The sequence below is a fragment of the Plasmodium inui genome, assembly GCF_000524495.1.
Source record: "Plasmodium inui San Antonio 1 unplaced genomic scaffold supercont1.8, whole genome shotgun sequence".
Lineage (NCBI taxonomy): Eukaryota > Apicomplexa > Aconoidasida > Haemosporida > Plasmodiidae > Plasmodium > Plasmodium inui.
In genome coordinates this window covers 709,373-730,486 of record NW_008481842.1, presented here as the reverse complement: position 1 = coordinate 730,486, position 21,114 = coordinate 709,373, and the positions used below count along the sequence as shown (strand labels likewise).

The 21,114-nt window shown below is 42.7% G+C and overlaps 6 protein-coding genes across 6 annotated transcripts; 5 read left to right on the top strand and 1 right to left on the bottom strand.

The window, feature by feature from the left end:
- Positions 1-802: 802 nt before the first annotated feature.
- Positions 803-2,533, top strand: C922_02423 (hypothetical protein; the record flags this gene model as incomplete). Its single annotated transcript, XM_008818022.1, has 1 exon — positions 803-2,533. One exon carries the CDS (start codon positions 803-805, stop codon positions 2,531-2,533), a length of 1,731 nt encoding a protein of 576 aa, XP_008816244.1.
- A 1,454-nt stretch (positions 2,534-3,987) lies between these two features.
- C922_02422 (50S ribosomal protein L35Ae) lies at positions 3,988-5,076 on the top strand (the record flags this gene model as incomplete). Its single annotated transcript, XM_008818021.1, has 3 exons — positions 3,988-4,157; positions 4,639-4,780; positions 4,948-5,076. The coding sequence occupies 3 exons, from the start codon at positions 3,988-3,990 to the stop codon at positions 5,074-5,076; spliced, it is 441 nt and encodes a 146-aa protein (XP_008816243.1).
- A 1,486-nt stretch (positions 5,077-6,562) lies between these two features.
- C922_02421 (ribosomal protein L28e) lies at positions 6,563-7,229 on the top strand (the record flags this gene model as incomplete). The annotated part of the gene is made up of 3 exons (XM_008818020.1): positions 6,563-6,704; positions 6,874-6,952; positions 7,067-7,229. 3 exons carry the CDS (start codon positions 6,563-6,565, stop codon positions 7,227-7,229), a joined length of 384 nt encoding a protein of 127 aa, XP_008816242.1.
- A 2,227-nt stretch (positions 7,230-9,456) lies between these two features.
- Positions 9,457-10,971, top strand: C922_02420 (coproporphyrinogen III oxidase; the record flags this gene model as incomplete). The annotated part of the gene is made up of 1 exon (XM_008818019.1): positions 9,457-10,971. The coding sequence occupies one exon, from the start codon at positions 9,457-9,459 to the stop codon at positions 10,969-10,971; it is 1,515 nt and encodes a 504-aa protein (XP_008816241.1).
- Positions 10,972-11,869: 898 nt separating this feature from the next.
- On the bottom strand, positions 11,870-17,021 carry C922_02419 (hypothetical protein; the record flags this gene model as incomplete). The annotated part of the gene is made up of 3 exons (XM_008818018.1): positions 11,870-12,000; positions 12,212-16,706; positions 16,905-17,021. 3 exons carry the CDS (start codon positions 17,019-17,021, stop codon positions 11,870-11,872), a joined length of 4,743 nt encoding a protein of 1,580 aa, XP_008816240.1.
- Positions 17,022-18,843: 1,822 nt separating this feature from the next.
- On the top strand, positions 18,844-19,978 carry C922_02418 (hypothetical protein; the record flags this gene model as incomplete). The annotated part of the gene is made up of 3 exons (XM_008818017.1): positions 18,844-18,928; positions 19,072-19,141; positions 19,378-19,978. The coding sequence occupies 3 exons, from the start codon at positions 18,844-18,846 to the stop codon at positions 19,976-19,978; spliced, it is 756 nt and encodes a 251-aa protein (XP_008816239.1).
- Between the last annotated feature and the right edge of the window lie 1,136 nt (positions 19,979-21,114).

The window sequence follows — 21,114 nt, the reverse complement described above, 5'->3', positions numbered from 1 at the left end:
ATCATTTAGGCACACCCTCGGGAGTTATTACTTCGCCTAATGTGCATACGGGGCTCATATCCTTACTGCTAAATTTCTTCTTTACTTAGGTTGTCGTACAGGTTGAGAGTGGCAGCAAAATGAAAGTCTTCCTTTTCACATGTGAACATTTCCTTTCTGCTTCTCTTGGTCATGTAAAAAAAAGAAAAAAAATTCATCCCGAGAATTAAAAAGAGTTAACCTTTTTAAAAATAGTATTTACATATAAAAAAAAAATTAACAATGACAAAACAGTGCTATTCCTATAAGGTAGATCAAATTACATTTTTTTTCTTTTTTCGTTTTCCTTTTTTCCCAAAGTATACCATTTCGTCAAGAACAGCAGATTCAGGGAAAATATGCCAATCATTTTACGCACCAATATGTACGGGGAAAGAACACTGCGATGCGCATATCATTTTTCTCTTCCGCGCGGTTTTCGAGAAGAACGGTGCGACATTGAGCTTGCTCGCATGATACATCTCGTGAATCAATTTTTTCACAATTGCATACGTTAATACATTATTATTTTCTTATTTTCTTATTTTTCCTTTTATTTACAGTTGTGCCAAATTGGGGCCCCCCGAAAATTGACGAGGGCAGAACACTTTGAAGGGGTCCGCCCTTTGGTGTTTACAAATCACAGTGGGGACTGACACCAACTTGGAGCGGTCGAATTCACGCTGCGTTGGGGCCTGCACCTTTGTCGCGAGGAAGTGAAATCCTCTAATGATACCTTTCAAAGGGCATTCACCGCACTTCTACCCCAGATTGACTGCACAAAATGGTCATGGTAGCAGAAGAAAAATATCAGAATGTCCCCCCAGAGAATAACAACAGCAATAGGCTGGATGATGAGATCGAAGACCTGATTTATTACGTAAGGACAAACGACATTGAGGAACTTAAAAAAATCCTTCAACATGGAAACATAAGCTCAATTAACGATGTGAAGGACGAAAATGGGAACACACTCCTACATTTTGCATGCGCAAATAACACTGTGGACATGATTCGCTTCCTGCTATACGAGTGCACAATTGGACATAACCAAGTGAATACCAGTGGAAATAGCCCCCTCATGTGGGCCATACAGAATAAGCATTGTGAAGCTGTTAAGGAAGTGCTACTTTTCGACTATCTTTTATATAGGAAAGAATATACAGCAGTGGAAAGAAAGAAAAACGAACTGTACGAACATATGAGGAAAGATTTTTTGGAAATTCACCTCGTGAAGGACGGCTACCAGCTAAGTGCCCATGTCAAAAATAAAATCAACTCCATGAATTTTTTCGCGAGCATTTTCTTTGACGATGATGATGGCAGCTTCGGAAATGGCGACAACATGCAGGGTGTTGGAGGTGCTACTTTAAACATCCAGGGGAAAACGTGGGGGAAGCAAATTCGCCTGTACAAGGAAGCCAACAAAATCGACCTACTGAAGAAAAATGAATTCAACAAGAGCATTCTGTCGGAGGCCTTCAACGCCCAGGACGAAAATATCTTGCACCTTGTTCTGAGCCATCCCATATCGAGTGTGCTTGACGATCAGGATGCGCGCGCGGTGAGTGGCATGAGCAGCGGTGTGTTAAGCGGCGTAGCCAACGGTGAGAACGGTGCACGCAATAGCCACGACGGAACAGCGTTCACGACAAACTTAGAGGATGCAAAAATAATTCAGGAATGCACCCACGAATTGCTCATCAACGAAAAAGCAAAAGTAAAAAACGAGGAAATCGAAGAACAGGCCATCATACGTATAAGAGAAATTGGACTAAACTATTTTGGGAATTCATTTGAGGATGGCAAAACATCTGGAGAAGAGGTCCATTCGCATAATGACATCACCGGGATTAACATTTGGGAGTGCTGCCTCGTGATCAGCAAATGGATCTCCGACTTGTGCCTCCAGAATGCCACTCTATTTAGCAACAAAGCAGTCTTAGAACTCGGTGGAGGGACTGGACTAGCCAGCATTTCGCTTTTCACACATGCGAACGTCTTTCGCGACGGAAATGAGCAGGGACCGAACCAAGTTGTCATTACTGATGTCAACCCATTCACTCTAAGTAACATTTCGCATAATGTCTCATTAAACGAAGAACTCCTTGGAAACCTAGATTCAGAATGGAGGCGTAAAATAAAAATATGCAACATTGATTGGACCAATGAGAATACTTACCCACGTGAAAATGAGCAGATGGTCACATATGACTACATTATTGGGAGTGATTTAATATACGATAAGAAAATCGTCCCGTCACTTATCCATTTAATTAACTTAACTTTAAAACCGAAGGGCACTTTTCTGTATGTGTGTAGGAAGAACAGGGATGGGTCACAAGAATTCTTTGATGAATTACAAAATGGAAATTACGACATACAGTTGTTCACCCCCCCGAGTCACTACTTTATCAGCTCCTTCCTCAACTTAAGTCAGGACTTGTATGAGGCAAAGTTCTCCGAGTTTACCGACGCCTCAAACTTTGTGATGATGCGATGCCAAAAGTACTAGGGGGGAAGGGAACACGGGTGGTGCCTCCCCCAACCCCTTTGGCAGGGAAATTATCTAATGCGCCACTGCCAATTTGGTGGTATGCTCACCCCGCATTCAACTTTTCTTCCCACTTTGGAGTTTCTTCCTCCCACCCAGTTTTTAAGAATTTTTCTTATGAACAAATGTAAGAAACCGACCACTTCTTCTTGTTCTTTCCTCCCAAATCGTTTGTTAAATGAGGCAGTGCATCCGCATTTGCCTACCCCTCCCGCGTGTTTACTTGCTATATTTTTTTTTTTCTTTGGGGGTAGGGGAGGGGCCTTGCCCCCCACGGGCTGCAACTTATATATTACCGTGGCGTATTCTTATACTAAGGCCGCTTTTCTTTTCCTTCAATTTTTTTTGAAAAACACTTAGCATTTTTTCTGCATAATAATTCTGTAATCGCACCCCATTTGCGCTTCATTGCATTTGGGAATTTTACCTTCCTTATTGAATACGTCGCGGCTATAGGCAGGAATGAAGCGCGTATTTTGTTTGTACTGCAACTGCAGGCAGCTTCTCCAACGGAACATCCCGTTGGTGGGAAGTTTAACAAACGCAGCGTCCCAAAGTAGCCCGCTTTCCAGGGAAGGAGATTAAGGGGGGTATTTATATATATATACATACATATATGTAATATATATACATAATATAATATATATACGCGCTTAGGGGCGGAAGGAAGGCAGACGAGGCAGTGTACTATTTATTTATCTACGCAGGGAAATGTTTTTTTCGTATTTCGCACAGGCCACATTACTACGCCTTATTTGTATGGCATAATGGTGCAGCATATTTTTTGCCCATGACATATGCTCTACCGGCTGCGCGCAATTGCTGTCGAGTGGAAAATAGCCCTTACAACAAAACATGCCATGTGAAGAAAAAAAAAAAACGCCTTCCACAGTGTATACATATTATTACATATGTATATAATACCTGTTGTGGGGTGATGCTGATTTGCTCGCAGCAACGTGGCAACACCCTCCCATCCAGTGAAACGAGAACTCGGTGCGCCAGCAAGATGCCAGCCCGACTGGAAAAAACATCCAGAAGCATTTTCTACGTAAGCGGCTACACTCATAATCTACATACATTATATTATATACTTATATTTTGCTCCGCGCTTGACGTCCTCATTACTAATTTGAAAACTTCCTTGAAAGAAGGGCCCAACTTTTTTTTTTTCCAAACCATTACAAATATTTCTTACGTTCGTACAAATCCGCAATTTTTATTTTTTTTTAAAAATAAATAATTTTTTTTTGAATCATCTGAAGATACATGCATATGTACGTTTACCCTTATTTTGACCTATATTCCTGCTAGTGATTTTTTGCTTTCCGGCTAGATTATAAAATAATATACCCCAATCTGCCTTTGCAAACGCGCAACGTGCTGAGCGATACATCAAACCTACCGCGCGCAAAATGGATAAAACGAAAAGCAAAAAACAAATTGGCAACGCCAAAGGGAAGAAACCCGCTAAGAAGGTCATAAAAAAAGTTGTAAAAAAAGTTTTGGGGAAGAAAAAAAAAACGGTCAAAAAACTTAAGGCAGTTCGATTATATGAGAAAGGAGTGATCTTGGGATACAAGAGGTATGAACACACACATGAGGGAGCTGCCAACTGGGCGGCCAGAGCCAACGCCTTGTGCATCAGCCCATCCACCTCAGCAGAGACGAATAAGAGCGCATGAGAGAATTGCGGGAAATAAACAGGAGCCAACAATGAACAAGACGTAATTAAGTTAAGCCAGTGGGTTTCCCTCATTAAGTGATGTTGGCTGTGCATACGATTCGGGACAGATGAAAGTTCACATGAAAAAAAGAAAAAACATATAACGCTTTGCACGAAAAAAGTCCGCGCTAATAAGACGAAGATATTGTAGACTCCACCAAAGAGAGAGTGCATCAGCATATGTAGCAAAACACGCGTTTCGTCGGCGAACGCCGTTGTTCTTGAGGGATTTGAAAAAGGGAATGTACACATTCGACAGGTCCGTTTTCCCCCGACACTCTGTTACCCCGATTGACTCCTAGGTACCTCAACGCTCACTTCACTTTCCCTTTATTTGCAGATCTCAAAGAAACCAAGACCCCAACTTTACCCTTATTTCGATAAGGAATGTGCATACGAAAAAGCATGCCCAGTTTTATGTGGGCAAAAGGATTGCCTACGTATACAGGACGAATAAGCACCATGACGGAGTGAAGATTAAGGTATGGAAGAGGCAAACTCATAGCGAGGTGCGCCCCTTTCCGTCTACCCTTATGTTGCTTTATTCGTGATCATGCCATTTTTCACCTTAACTTTGCCCTCCACCCGCTTTTCTCTGTTGGGCTCCTTCTCATCCCCTATTCGCACCCCCGTTTCATCTCTCCCGCAGTGCATATGGGGAAAGGTATGCAGAACGCACGGAAACAGCGGAGTGATTCGCGCAAGATTCAGAAGCAATATCCCTCCTAAGGCCTTTGGAGACAGAGTCAGGATACTCATGTACCCGTCGAACATTTGATTCGAAGGGGTTGGATGCGTGTCGCCTGGTGCTATGATGTGCTGTGTAGCGTTACATAAGGTAACATTATATAATGTAATTTTTTTTTTTTTTCATTCTCTTTTGCCCATGTGTGTGGTATGAACAAAGAACTAGCATCGTTTTTTTTTTTTAATCGACCTACGCTTTTAACATCACCGTCACCACCTCGCGAGTGCGTCCTAGTTCACCGTTCTGAACCTTTTGGTAAAGACGCCCATGCGAGTGAATGCACGTTACGTGGCGAATGATGAAGCATACAGTAAAAAAAAAAAAGGAAAAGTACTTCACCAAATAGACTTTAAAAAAAAACAATGGGAATTTTCATATTCCCTACTCGGTTTAAATAATCACACGTACAGCCAGCTAGGTCCCACGTCATCTCATTTTGTTCTACTGAAAATGACAAATGGGTACCTGTGCAAGTTGAAACTTATACCGTCCTAATGGCTGGCCACAAGGGAATCCCTAAAATGGGGAAAGTCTCACGCTCCATCCTTTTTCCTCTTTTTTCTCTTCACAACGGGGTGTACATTCGAACAGTGGAAAAAAGGAACGAATATGATTCGTCCCCTCTTAGGCAATTAAAACAGCGCGTAATTTTTTTTTTCCCGCCTGTTTAAGAATACCGTACATGTATGCGTATGTTATTTTCCTTTGGACATAACTGGTGTGGATTACCACATGCTGCTCCTCCTTCACTGCTCCTTCTTCGCTTATGGAACTTTACAACTTTGTAGTTTTTTTTTCCCCCGCTTCATAAACGAAGGCGCACATGGGGGGACTGCTAAAATGGCTAATTTTTTTTCACTTGAAGAAGAAAGTGTCAAAGGGGAAAATAAAAAATTGTAACTTTCTCTGCACAAAAATGGGGGAGATAAAAAATAGCTAGTATATAGAGAGAAGAAAAAAAAAAATGGATAAAATAAAATAAACCGATTCCCTCTTCCCGGCATAACTTAATGATCACTATGGGGAAAGTAAAGCACAGCTTCACTAAATTCGGGGCGCTTCCAAAGTTAGCAGAGGAAGAAGCGCCTACAAAATGGCATGCGAGCACGCATAGCGTTACAATGTTATCTATGCTTCGCTCATTACGTTGCATATGAGCCGACGCGCTGTGCATACTACTTTCGATCCCCCACCCCCGTATTGGGAAAAAAACCCTTTGCAAATTTAATCTCAAGCCCAAAGGGTAATACTCGCATTCATTTATTTTATCAAAATAAAAATTTGAGGAAATCCCGAGCTTCGAATTTTTCACCCATTCATCTGAAAATCCATCCCCAATTTTAATTGATCCTATAGCTGAAAAAATTATTTTCCTTTCTAAACTTGCGCATCCATCGTTGAAGCAACGTAAAAATCGTGTTACACTAAAGGGTACTTTTTCTTTTCGTACACGTTGATAAAAACCTCTCTTTCGAAAAAAAAAAAAAAAAAAAAGCTAAGCAAAATTGTGAACAAAATGTCAAACGTGAGCAACGCCCTCATTTGGGAACTAACCAAAAGGAACAATTGCTTTTTGAAAAAAAACAAAAGTGGAAGGAAGGGAAATTTTCTATGCGACTTGTACAACATTAGCTGCAAAAATACGCCCTCAAGCAGTGGTATGTCGACGGCTGTGCGTCCAAGTATTTATGCGGTGCGGGCTGCTATTCCGTAAAAAAGGAAATACACGTTTCCTTTGGTTTTGTTTGCCTTCACGGCTGAGTCACTCTTTCGCACCTCTCCCTTTCACGGCTGAGTTATACGTTTACACCCCTTCTTTTCGCTTAGGACTCGTGAAACAAAATGGCGTAAATCTCCGATTGCAGAAGGGGAAAGTTGTGTTGTGCGTGAAATCCACGGACCAAAAGTGAGGCGGACACGCAGACGTGCAAATTTGTCACTGCACAGTGAGCGGCACCACGCGGCACATACATTTCTGCGCCAAAACAACACCACCCACCTTTTCACCCCTTCCGCGCAGCACCACCACGAACAAGGTATACAGAACGAGGAACAAGAAAACGGCCATGAAGCTGATCGATGAACACACAAAGCTTGTAAGTAGCAAAAACAAGAAGCAGCTAATTAAGAAGTACAACCGTATGTCCAAATTGTATAATTGCAACAACAAGGGGAATAAATAAACCATTTATTATGCATGAGCGGAAAGAGGACAAGAAAATCTCTTAACTCCTTGTACGACGTGTTCCTGCGATGCTTTTGCTTATTGGAGCAACCACCAACGTGTGCGTACGATGTATATGGAAATGTGAAGAGAAGAAGATTTTTCTTTTTTTTTTTTTTTTTTCACTCTCTGTATGCGCACCGTCCGAATTGAACTTTAAAAAGGAATAAATGCCACAGTGCTAATAAAGAATGAGCATTAATTAGGGAACATCTACGCGGAAAAATGCCGCAATTTCCCGCTGCTGTTTTATGAAAAAATCTTAAAGGCGAAAAAAATAAAACAAACAACAGAATGCAGCATGACCCAAAGTGTAATCAACGGGCTACGCCAAAATTGCCTTCTGTGATAGCTCGCCAATTAAAAAAAAAGTGACGAAAAAAACGCACAAACGTGGCGAAATAAACATATGTGAGTAGACCGAAAAAGGATGCCAAAGGAACGACTTGAAGCATTGACATAAGGGGAAAGTTCCCATGTTAAGATGCAATACATGGCGCAAAAAGGCATTACCCACCCAAACATATAATAATCACGCCAGCTGTATTTCACCCTTTGTTCACCTCCATTTTGCAATCCAAATGAAAATTATTTAAAATGGCGAAAGGTCTCCCAACTGGTGAAGCCCACCTGGGATAACTATGCCGATAAAAACGACACCTTCCGCTCAGTACAACCTTCTGCGGCTGCTTTGGCGCTTTACCACACAGCACAGTTGCCCAGGAAAGCCATGTATTCAGAAACCCGGATTCCCTACCCCTGTCATATATTGGCTCAAGTCGAGCTCTGTTATGGCCACTGTGGAAATTACTAACTCGTCTGGCGAATTCTAAAGAGGCCAACAGAGAGCGCACGTCGTCATCCGCTACCACCACGCATGAATGAACCAAGGGCCTCCTTCATTCCAGCAAAATTGTAAATACCTGTATAAGTAGAAGGTATGCATTCTAGGAGGTTGTATTTGTTCCCTTGTTTGTTTTTTTTTTTCTTTCCCGGGAAAATACGTAGATGCCAACCGATTTAAAGCAGCGCCATGAGGAATTTACTCTAACTCTCCGATGCACTCAGCATTTTTGGCACATTGCAGGAAAACATTATTTGTAACCGAATCTGCCGTTCTTCATCTGTTCGTTCCATCGTCCAGTTGTTCACTTCTTTTTTTTTTTTTTTTTGGTCAAGGTGGAGAAGTAAAATTTTCCTTTCCCCGACTGGCACGGTACAATAATGCCTACGGAAGTTACATTTAAAAAAAAAAAGAAAAATGTAGGCCATAATCAACTTTGACAGTTTTAACTTGATATTTCTTCTACTACTCTTTTTCTTCACTTCATTTTTCTGTTTCTGACGGCGCTTGTTTTAATTCCACACCCTACCCCCCCTTAAGGGCCCTTCGTAACACTCCTTCCTTTTGTTTTCTTCATCTCCTTTAATCTTCTTAAGATTGCAGCCCAATTTATGGTCCTCTTTTTTAGTTGTTAACATTAAAAGGGACACTTCCCACCACCACCTCGACTCTGCGTCGCTTTATTCACTCACTCTTGCAGTTTGTTGATCCAGATCGTGCCCCACCCGGTCGTAACTCATTTTACAATTTTCTTCTACTACATGGAATAATAGTTCTTAGTTTATTGTATTATTTTGTTGTATTGTACTGTACTGCACGGTATTTTTTTTTTTTTTAACTTATCACGGCGGCCGTAAGCTTAGCACTCATTTATTTGTTCCTTGAGCCGGATAGCGGTTTCCGTTCTGGGGTGGATGCAGCTAAGGGAATAGGGAAAAGCGTGTGAATCGGCATCATCCCAACCTTCTCTAATTTCGTCATCTTTATCCACCCCCCATCAACACTGACACGCCGTGGTGCCATTCCACTTCCCCCGCGGAAAGGTCCATATAAATCTTTACCAACGACTTTTATACAATGAAAGATGAGGTAGGTCCCAATTGGAGAAACGAAAACCCAAACCAGACGCACGAGTTGTCTCCATCTGGCACGTTCTATGTCTGAAGTATGCCCTTTTGATGACCAATGGGTTCGGTCGTGCACACGACTCTGGGCGTAGTCCACGAACATTCCTACACCTGAGAAAGTCACTCCGGCGTTAGGGGCACCTCGCACGAGGATACCACCTATGTGTCTAGTGTCTCACAATAAATGTGTTGTCCCTCCTGCTTTGCCACTCTCCATGCAGCCAGCTCCCAATGAAAGATTCCGGAACTGTTGGGAAAATCTCTTAAAACTGGAGCAGAATAACATATGTGGTTTATTCGAATCACTAGATACAGAAAAATTTCTCGAAGAAACATGGACCAAGAACAACTCGAAGAAGAAAAAAATAGGATCAGGAATAACGAGGATCCTGGAGAATGGACGAGTGTTTGAAAAATGTGCAGTGAACTACTCCTGTGTAAATGGAACCATTGACAGAGAGACTGCCAAGCAGATGTGCGTCAATCAGTACAATAAAGAGTACATCAATACCAAGGAGATTTGCTACTCGGATGATCTTAACCAAGTTATCTCTCGCATTATAAGCAACGGGGGGTTAAAGATAGTTCGCGAGAAATACAAGTACTATGCTTCTGGGTTGTCCATCATTGCGCATCCACTGAATCCTAATGCGCCCTCCATCCATATGAACTTTCGCTTTTTCCAAGTATTCATCAAAACGGGGCGGAAAAAGAAGAAAAACACCCCGGTTGCGAATAGTAGCAATACGCCATATACCAACGCCTACGGTGCTACCAATAAAGGAGGCCAAAATGGACATCTCACCAATGTGAACGCAGCTCCTAGCAGCACGGATACTTCGAAGAGTCATATAGATAACTACTACCGAAGTTTGAAACATTGGTTTGGAGGAGGATGCGACTTGAGTCCCAGTTATATTTTCCCAGAATTATTCATCCACTTTCATCACTCATTTAAGATAGTCTGCGATAAGTATAATCACTTATTTTACAAGTATTTCAAAAAATGGTGCGACATGTATTTTCGAATTAAGCACAGAAATATCAGCAGAGGCATTGGGGGAATATTTTTCGACAATTTATTGGATAACACTATAAAGACAAAGATAAAAGGGAAAGGGAAAAATGGAAAAGCGAGAGAATTGCAAAATATGAGTATCAACCTTACCAACAGAAACGGCAGTAACGCTAGCGCTAACTATAATAGCAGCCATACGAATAAAAAACTTCCGTCCGATGAGACGCCATGTAAATGTCATAGCTGCAATCCCATCATGGATAACAGCTACAGAATGATCTTCTTATTTGTCCAAGAGTGCATCATTAATTTTCGTAAATCCTACCTCTACATTCTCGCGCAGACAATTCATTGTAAGTATGACGAGAATATGGTTAATTGGCAACGTGTCTGCCGGGGAAGATACGCGGAGTTTAATTTAATATATGACCGAGGCACTAAGTTTGGACTCGAATTGAATACTTACAGAACTTATAAGAGAAAGAAACAGTCGGACAAAATTGAAAATTATGCCTCCACCTTTCTGAAGGATGAAGTTTTTTCCGACCAGAATTCGGACTACTTGTCAGATGAGCATGAAAAGATCGACAACGTCTTTGCCTCCCTTCCCCTCAAGTGCGAATTTTTTTACAAGTACAAAATTGTGAAGTTCTCGCGCGAGTATGAGACGCTGCAGGTGTTGAAGCATCCGAAGAAGTGGGTCGACTACTAGGTGGGTGAGCCACCAGGTGGATCCACCCCTATGCTGGGATGAGCACTACGTTATGGAGGGATTTCCCCGGGGTGCCTTCTCCAGGGGGAGGCCCCCTGTTCATAAGTCGGAAGCAGCGGCTTGCCATTCTCCTTTCGGCACCCCCTGGGAAGGATCACCTCGTCTCGATAACGTCCTACCTTTGTAGCATGACACTGTTAGTAACCAACCCTGATACCATGCCGAGGGAGCCATTGTCGTCACCTCAACTTTGTCTTTCTTCTTTCTTCCCATTTTTTTTCTTTTTTTTGGCGCATAAATTAGACTACTTCTTATGGAGACTCCACACATGAATGACACGTCGCGAAGATCCCCCCACGTGAACCGCGAACCTTGTGGATGCCTTTTTTAAAATTTGTCTCATCCGTGATGTAAGTTCACCCGACTGATGAACACGTTTGAATAAGCATTGCATAACCGGCCCGCGTTATCGATTCACACACGTCGCTACGAGTGGCAGCAGCAGTCGCCGTGACAATGGGAGTTGATGTGGCAATCACAGTTGACGTGGTGACATGTCCGCCTCCTGCGGGGGCCCATTCTGCAGTGCGCGGCTAAAAACACTCGAAACAGGAAACTACGAATATTGGCATCCAAGGGGTCGCAGTTACACAAAAAAAAAAAAACCAAAGAAAAGAAAAGAAAAACAAAGAAAATCAAGGTCAAGTAGGGTGACGTAACGTGAAACAAAATAACCCTTCAATTAAGTGACATTTAAAAAAAAAGAAAAAGGGGACTCTATGCGGAGAAAACGATCATCGATGGCGAAACCGCCACAAATACTTACGCACGTTCTGACGGGGGATGAACAACCCCAGGGCGTACAGTCGAACAACCGCCTCTGACGGCGCCGTCCAACTCAACTCCTCTTCTTGTTATTGTCATACGAACTGGAGTAGTTATGCTCAATGTTGAGATATTCCGCGTAATTGAGGGGGCTGATATTTTGGTCGTCATTTGACTGAAGCAGATTTATATCCTTGTAGGAGTCTGGGGGGAGGGAAAGGGAGAAAATAAAATGGGAAGTTTGAAAATGACAGGTGGAGAAAAAATGAGTGAACGTGGAAAAGAAGCGGGGCCGACATAGACAAGGATGTCGGCCGCACCGACTTGCACACTCGCTGCACCTTGCCCCCTTCACATGGCCCTCTTCACACCTCTGCGGGTCTATGCAGTCCTCGCCCCTTTTCGGTGCTCTTACATATATGGTTCCTGTTGATATTTATGATGTTGTTGAAAAGGTCATATTTCCTCCGCTTGAAATAGTAGTGCAGGAATATGTCCACGTTCACGTTCATCGTTCCGTTGTCGGTTAGCTGGCTGAGAGATTTCCGGTCGTCGTCGCTGCCGTCACGAGCAAAGTGGTCGGCGCCGTAGCCACCATTTCTCACGCTCGAAGCGTCTTTATCACTGGAGGAGTATATACACGAGTCCGCATTCTTGTAGTTATCATACATATGCGTGTGAATGAAATTTTTATTATGCTTTTCATCAATGGAGCCATCTTTCATGTTATCCACACGTTTAGGAGTTCCCCCGACGGGGTCACCAGCCCTGCTGTGGCCACTGCTGGGATAGCTTTCGTTGCTTCTCAGGAACAGTTTCATTCCCGCGTCTCTCCGCATCATTCGATTGTGAATAAAAAAGAATAAATTCTTAAATCCCTGCATCTTGGCTATTTTCATGTGTTCAATATCTTTTAGTATCAGCAATCTTGTTACCCAATTCTTTAAAAAAAAGATTAAAAAGTAAATATAGACAACCCCTCTGCGTAGCATCTTGTCCACCTGTTTGAAAGTGACCTGGAAGAATCTGCAAATGGTGTGTCTCACAAATCGACGCACCGATCGGCGGACTGCTCTGTACACCGATCTGAAGAGACGTCTGACAAAATGGGGGATGGCGGCTTGATCGTGTCTCCGTGCTGGCACTTCATGGTCGTGCTCGATCTCTTCTTGTGCATTCCTCTTCCTCTTGGCCTTCACTACTCGAGTTCCCATCCTGCTGAGCAATCTCCAAGCATACCTCCACCAGGGGACTTTCTTCTTGCGCACCCTCTCGTAGTAGAGACTAGCCCTGTGTCCGACCTCCGTCAACTCGTAGCTCCTTATCAGCAACACAGAGATGAGCAAAAATAGAAGAAGGCGATAAAACAGAAGGGGGACAAACGACATGGCATAAAAAATGAAAGAAAAGCCGTAACTTAAAAAAAACAAAATCACCAAATTTACAAACGTGTAACATGTGAAGTCCCAATTGAAAGCATAGTTAACTTTTTCGTAAACCATGGTAAAGGCTCCCGTAAAATTCTGAGTCAATGTTATAAGCATTATGAATCGTTTGAGAAGCAAATGGACATTTGGGACATCCACGTTGTTTGAAAAGATCGACGTCTTCTTACCGTCAATCGAATTAAAGAACAAATAGAAGTTATGGAAGGGAGACTTCACGATTGGCGTAAACGCATATTTCTTTTTAAACGCAAACATGTCTTTCTTCTCGTTCGTCACACTGGCATCATTCTTCATGGCCAACTCAGCGGCTTCCTTTCCATTTGGGGATGCTAAGTTATTCTTTATCGCGTCAAACAGGAAATTTTTTCTTAAAAATTTGGATTCTAGCGACGTGTTTGAGTTGGAAAAGGGGCTCTCCTCCACCACCCCCATATGATCAGACGACGGGATGGCATCGCTGCCTCTGGTCATGTGACTACGGTTTACCAGTTTGGCAGCTTCCAATGCGTTCGAGTTAGCAACTCCGTCTACACTTACTTCCGTTTTATATTGCGCTAAATATTCATCCTTCCCATTATGACACGATGAAGAATCTGCCGCTGAGTGATCAGTGTGCACCTCTCTTTGGATACTCCGTTCCATCCCGTTTTGCTCTGCGCGATATGTCCTCTGGGCACTTTCCTTTCCCTGCTTCGATGTATTCAACTGCTTATGTTCGCTATCACTTGGTTGATTGCTCCCTCCTGGGTGGTTTCTCCCCCTAATTGAATTATCCACTTGAGGGTTCCTCCCTTGGCTTCCCTTTATTTGACTATCTCCCCAATGGTGCAAATCTCCCACTTTATCAGTTTGGTCTTCCCCCTTGGGTGTTTCCCCTTCCGCTTTCCTCCGCTTCTCATTCATCCCGTTAAACAGCCCAGCTAGCCCATTTGCATGTGAACCCATGTTGAAAAAATCCAGCGGATTTTTATCACTACTGTCGAACATCATATTCTGAATTTTCTTTGCAAATTTTGTCACGTTGGTTAATTTATTGTTTATCTCATCGGGTGTATTTTGCATAAAGTGGATTAGGCTTTTTTTTTTTTTCTCTTCTGGGCGTTCCTGTTCTCCATCCTTCATTTTCCCATTCGACTCTTCATCTTCGTGATCCAAGTTGGGTTGCTTTACAAAACAATTTTCTTCAATTTTGAAATGAGCCACATGATATGCTCCGTCCTTGGGGGGACACTTCTCAGGGCTGTTAAGACTCCCTCCATAGAAGCTTCCATTACTACTGAATTCGTTCTGGTTGTTCATTCTCCTGCTTGCTTCTCCATAGAATTCGTCATTCTTCTGGGACGTACCACTTTTGCTGTGTTCCCCACCATGTCTATGCTCACTTGGAATCCTTTTCAACTCCTCACTTGTCACTACCAGTTGGGGAACGTCGAAACTGTTTGATCCGCCCGGGGGTCTCTCCTCTAGTGGTCTACTTTGGAGGAGCAGTTGCCCCCCCCGCAAAGGGCAGCCATTTTCCCCATGTTGCGCATTGGTGTCCATTCCTCCCTGCGCATTGGTGTCTATTCCTCCCTGCGCATTTGTGCCTCTCCCCCCGCCGCAATAATTCGAGTCTATATCATTCGCCGAGATCGGTACCTGCCTGCACTTGCTGTCAAAAAAACGCACGTTGCGCCTATTCTCGGGGAGTAGCATTTGATGCGTCTGGGGGCTCTTCGCCTCACCCCGATTCCAGTGGTGCGTCCTCTTCTTCACATGGACAGGGCGAAAGTTATACGCCATGCTGCTGCTGCTGTAGCTGACATGGCCGAACTTGTAAGAAAGGGAAATGAAAATCAGACAAAAAAAAAAATGAACGAAGATGAGGAAGAAGGGAGAAATAACAATTAAACGGAAAAAAAACAACCAAAAGGATAAAATAAACACGTAATCGTAACAATTTAAAGGAATAATTTCAATCCTCCTAGGGTTGAAGAGGTAAAAAAATTTATATATCCATATAGGCAGCTGAGTAACATAGACGAAGAAGTTTTCACTATAGTACTGGCAATAAAGAGGTTCAAATTGTACGGGTAATTTATAGTAAAATAAAGGTTTCCTCATGTTACTATAGAGAGTCAAAAGAAGGGGATTCTTTTTAAAAATTATTTTCATTTTTATATTTAAAAACCCTAATGTGTACAGAGGGTTGAGCATTCCATATTCTTCGAACCCTTCCACTGGCTTAAAAAATTTATAGTTAAATAATTTGTTGTTACTTGGAAAGATGTGTAGCCATAGGAAGCACTTGGTGCAATATTTTATCCTATTCCTGATGTTTTTAATTTTATATCTGTATGTATTTAGAAGAAGAAAAAAGGGAATGATCACCCTCCCCAGGATTATTTCTTCGTTATTCTTTTTCTTATTTCGATACTTTATATTTATCACGATGTCGGTGTATATATCCTTCACGTTATGTTTAATACATTCGTTGATTATTAAATTATTCATTGGAAGAGTCCTCGAACTTAGCTTTCTCAATTTGCCAACGTACTTCTTTTCCTCCATAATGGTCGTAACAAATATAGATATATCGCTTATGTTCACATCTTTGTTAAAAAATAATAACTTGGCCTCTTTAATGAAGAGGTTTACTCTGCACAGATGTGCCTGTTTCTGTATCATGTAGTTTTCTCTAGCCTCGGCGTACTGATTCGAGTTGAAGGAGCTTTCCCGTTTGGCCACCTCTGAAGATGATGTTATTATCCTTTTGGACGATCCTCGAGAGGAGGAATCATTCGCTTCACTCGATACAGATGTGTTGGTGGACCGATTTATCGATTCCTCCTCTGAGTTGTCTCCTGCGCTTTTGTGGGAACTACGAGGAGATGTCCCCCCAGAATTGCTACCTGCTGTACCTTGTGAAGTCCTCTTTGAGGAACGTCTCGAACCGTCTGTTGTGTACTCTGCGCAGGGACCGTAACTCGATGCAGCATTTGATTTTACTGACGTGACACCCTCTGGAGCTTCGCTAAAGACGCTTTGCACACTGGAGTTGCATGTTATTATGTCCTTTTTCAACGAGGTCTCCTTCTCCTGGTGTTCCCCTTCACCTGCCTCGTTGGTATTCAAGGCAGGACAAGTCCGAATGTACGACTCATCAATGTTCAAATAATTAGGGCTTCTTGAATCTATGTAAATGTTGTCATATGAGTCCTGTTTGCAATCAGCTTCTTCCTCTTCCTGTGTACCATGGCCAGGAAGACTCCGACTGTTGCTTCCTCTTTTGCTTTTTCTTCCCTTCGATGTCCTTTTCTTGATCCGTTTTACCTTATCTTTCCTTATTCTTTTCTTTCTCCTCTTCGCCATGCTCTTCATGTTCCAAATGAAGTCCAGATTCCTGGAGTTGTAGCAAATGTCGTCATTTTTGAAAAAGTACTTAGAAGAAATTACCTTGCTTATTATTTTTCCCAGTTGGGTCTGCGATGTGTGTGTTTCGGGAAGGAGAAGAGGGAAACACCAAAGGAAGGGGCAAAATGTGAGGGCTGCTATTTGGTACACTTACGTGGACTGGATTCATCAAGTGAAACAATCAACCACGCGGACAACACACAAATAAACATTTTAATCGAAAAGGGGTGCGCACAGTCTTGTACAAACACACCCGGTATTACTTACCCCTTGCATATTCTGTATGTTATCAATGTGTGTGTTTTTATTTGCCAAAGATTCTATGACATTTTCGATCACCTTCTCCGATATAGATATGAGCTTTTTGTTTATCCATGTTGACATGGTTGCAACGGTGCGGATGGTGTTCAACGGATAGGAGGCGCTACCCCAGGGGGCAGAAGATCTTTATTTCCGTGGCTACGCAAAGGTGTAAGCCCGCGCTTCTCTACGTATGTACAGGTGTCCGCACGTGCCTATGCACCTATACACACCGCGCCTGCGTAGGCGCCCTCTCGAGAATTTGTTTTCTCCCTCTCCGCTTGGCTATGTTGCACGCACGGGTGAACCCTTGATACCGAGCCCCGCGGAACGTTACATCAATTCCCTTGGAAAGAAGCGGGAAGCAGCACTGCGCAGCCACAAACAGGGCCAATTAAAAACAACATATAGTTAAAAATTGCTTAAAAAGCAAAACGAAAAAAAGGCGGCGAAATGTCGGTATAACGGCGGTAAAAAGGGAGCAAAGAAGGAGCCGACGCCGTCACTATATTTTGTTTTTTTCTCTCAAGATGGTACCCCTCTCGTATGGGACCAAACGAATTAGCTGCGAAGAAGCTTCGCCAATGTATACTCAATTTCCTATTGCATGCTTCCAAAAAAAAAAAAAAAAAAAAAAAGAAAAAACACTCCACGCTTATCTGCGTAAGATTCTTTGAAATGAGTAAGAGGGTGTGAAATATTTTTAAAGAAGAAAAAAGCTGCTCCTAAATTTTAACATCATGCGCTTTTTCAACTGCACAATGGAATGATTTTTTTTTTTTTTTCCTGTACATATTTCCTCACGGAAAAGAGGAGTCCCACCTCGCAAGGCGGTCACAAGTTTTTTTTTGCGGAAAAATCGCGTTCCTATATACTGTTGGCCCATTTCGCTGGGCCCAGAAGAACAGTGCTTATACAAGCCTGAAGAAGTGTGCGCGAATAGGAGGAGAAATCACCACGGAGGAAAGCATAAAAGGACATGGGAATATGCAAAGATCCGTACGAAGGGGGCTGTCCTCCTCGTGCGCGCTTTCTCCTTACGCAAGTCCATGCATGCACATTTTCTCCTTAACCTGCAAAGGGTCATCCTATCGCGAAATGTCCACCGTGGCAGCATTCTTGTACACCCACAAAGAGGATAACCATTACATGCCTCTAAATATAAAAAGAAAATAACACGATCCAAAAAGAGTTGATAACCCTCTCATAAACACATCCAAAGAATCGTCAAACAACACCTTTGACCACCCTATGGGGTGACCATTCATTAGCATCTTTTCGAAGTTGTATCCACGACAAAGTGGCAAAAAGAAAAAAAAAAATATACAGTAGGATATTCAAATTGTTATCACCCGATCTGATTATGTTCCTCATGTTACTTAAGTTCCCCCGGCTCCCCAGTTATCCCCGCAACATATGCAACACGTTCGCGAACAGGTGCACTTAGAGGCGCATGCTCCAGATGAAGACACGGTACAGTGGTTCACCCTTCCGCAACTCCGTGACGTTCGGGTTCTTCACATCTGAGATTAAAAAGGGGGTGCTCTTAGGATCCGTTGCATGGGTGGATTAACTACTTTTCCCTTTTTTCCGGCATAACCACTTGGCCATCTCTGGAAGGCTCGTAGAAGCTCTCTTCGCAGTTGTGTCATTCGTCCCTATTTCGCTTGTCCCCGATTGTTTTTTTTTTTTTTTTTTTTTTCTTTTTTTTTTTTCTTTCCATGTGATGGATCCCCCCCCAACATGGGATGAACTTGAGTTTATAATTTTCCCCTACTTACGTGACACCAAAAAAAAGGCTACAACTATATTTTCCCTTCATTAATCATCTCAGTAGGGAAACAAAATATAAAAAAAAAGAGGTATTCCCTTGCGCAAAGAAGCGCTAAGAAATGCAACCAAAACGATGAGCGCAGGAGTAGTAAAGATGCCCATGGGGGAGGAGGACTCAAAGAGGTTTGGTATTTTTTTGAATTTATTTAAGTCGAGAGGTAAGACGAGCAGATGTTGAGCACTCGGGGGTGTTTCTCGCACCGAACAAGGCTTATAAAGTGGATCATGCGTCCATTGCGTTCATTGTTTTCACTATGTAGCACACCTTCACTTGCACATGCGCATCCGTCCCACCTTGCAGTCAACCTGCTCCAAATAAAAAGCAGAACTGAAACCATGGTGCAAAAGAAGAACATCCGCACTTTCCTCCTGTAAGGCTTGCATAGGTGTCCAAATGGGCACTCCTAGATAGTGGTGCAACATGTCCATGGTGCTACCCCCAAGTTATTCCCACATAATTTCTACATATGTTTATTCGTCCTTTTTTTTTGGCCCTCTCGCTGTGTACTTCATCACGCAGGGGTGCATACCCATCTGTGTTTTATTACATTTTGTGTTAAATTTTTTTTTTCTTTTTTTTTTCCTCTTTTTCTTTACACGCGCACAGAAATGGACAAACGGAAGCTGCCCACGAGAGCATCTGCCGGATGCTTCGAAACGAAAACATATGTCACGTATGTAACAAGCTGATTGCACTGTGTAACGAATCAACTTCCCTGGCAGGGCTAAACCCTCAGAATCGCGAAAATAGAATAAGGCTAAAAAAATGCATAAGGAACATCCTGTACTGTACCAACAAATTAAACATTAGCAACACATCAAATGTACGCACTCATTTTATGAACCACTTTGGAAAGGAGTTTGTCGAAAACGTTGAGGAGGATTATCTCCTACTTGACACAAATATGTGTGCAGTTATTAACAAGTACACATTTTCCCATAAGGAAATAGCACAGGTGCAGAAGAACTTTTATCACGAAATGGAGTTACCAAGAAGTAACCACATAGATCCATGTCATTGCAAATGCTGCGGCTTCTCACCAAATGATGGCACTCTGCATGGTATCCAAAAAAACGATATTCTTCGGATAGTCAACACGTATTCTACACATGCCGAGAGTGTTCACGATCATGAGAAAAGAAAAATATTCCAAGATATGGAGGCTCAGTTAATACAGAAATTGAATAGGACGCTCTTGAGGGGCTGACTCGATAGCGACAGAAATGTACGACCCGATCAACCGCGCTACACTGTTACGTCGCCCCAGACAAGAGGAACCGACATGCGCGTGCAGAGTGGATCATATGGCTGCGGCAGCGTAACAGTGTAGCGTTTAACTGCCTAGACATGTAACTGCATAATTTGTAACCCTTTTGCATCACTCGCCTGTGAGGAAGTTATGGAGCATGTGCTACTAACCTTGTTAAGTTCACCCGCTGGGGGATTCACACGTATGTGCGTATAAATATATGTATCATGTCCATGCACCTGCGTGCGTGCCACAAGACGCATTTTTTTGGTAATGCCCTGCACCGTGGACAACAGAGGTACGCCATCGCGAGTACGTGGGGGGTGCGCAAAATAAGTCCATAAAAGAAGGGAAGGATTGGTACATTCCAATCGCGCAAATGCGTCAATACGTAACAAATATGTGCGCAACCATGCACGGTAGGCACGCACGTGCAAGCATGTACACGCAGAGGGCTCCCTCATCGCCAGTCCTGCACTAATGTTATGAGGAACAGTGCCAAAAAACAGGGCACATCGCCGCCTATTTGAATCATCGCTTAATGCCGATTCATATGCATAAACCTTTCGCATAAAAGTGCCGCGGAACAGTGAGTGGAAAAAAAAAATTCCATATTTTTTAATTTAAATTATATACCTTTTTATACACACAAGTACGCAGTACGTATGTGTACCATGTACAATTCAGCCAACTGAGCGAAAGTTCATCTAGCAGGAAAAGTGGCCTTGACGCAACCTTTGCTCTGAATCAATTTTTTACCTTCTTCGCAAAATCAGCATGTTTGCGGGCTTGCAAAAAACCTTCGTAAGAGAACAAGCAAGGGGGCTATTTTCCCCAAGTTCATTTCGCAAGCGAAAAAGTTGCCCACAATAAAATGAACATATATGCTGTATGTGCCGCTTGCCTGCGTCATTTCGGCAAGCACGTAGCAGTGTATATATATAAGTATACACTACTTACTGCATACGTAAGCATTTTTTTACCTGCGCTCTTATACTTTTTTTGGATATGCCATGCAACTTGAAAACCAAGGAGACTGCATAAAAATGCGCACCCCTGAGTGAGCGTACCATCATATAAATGTAACGCGTGGT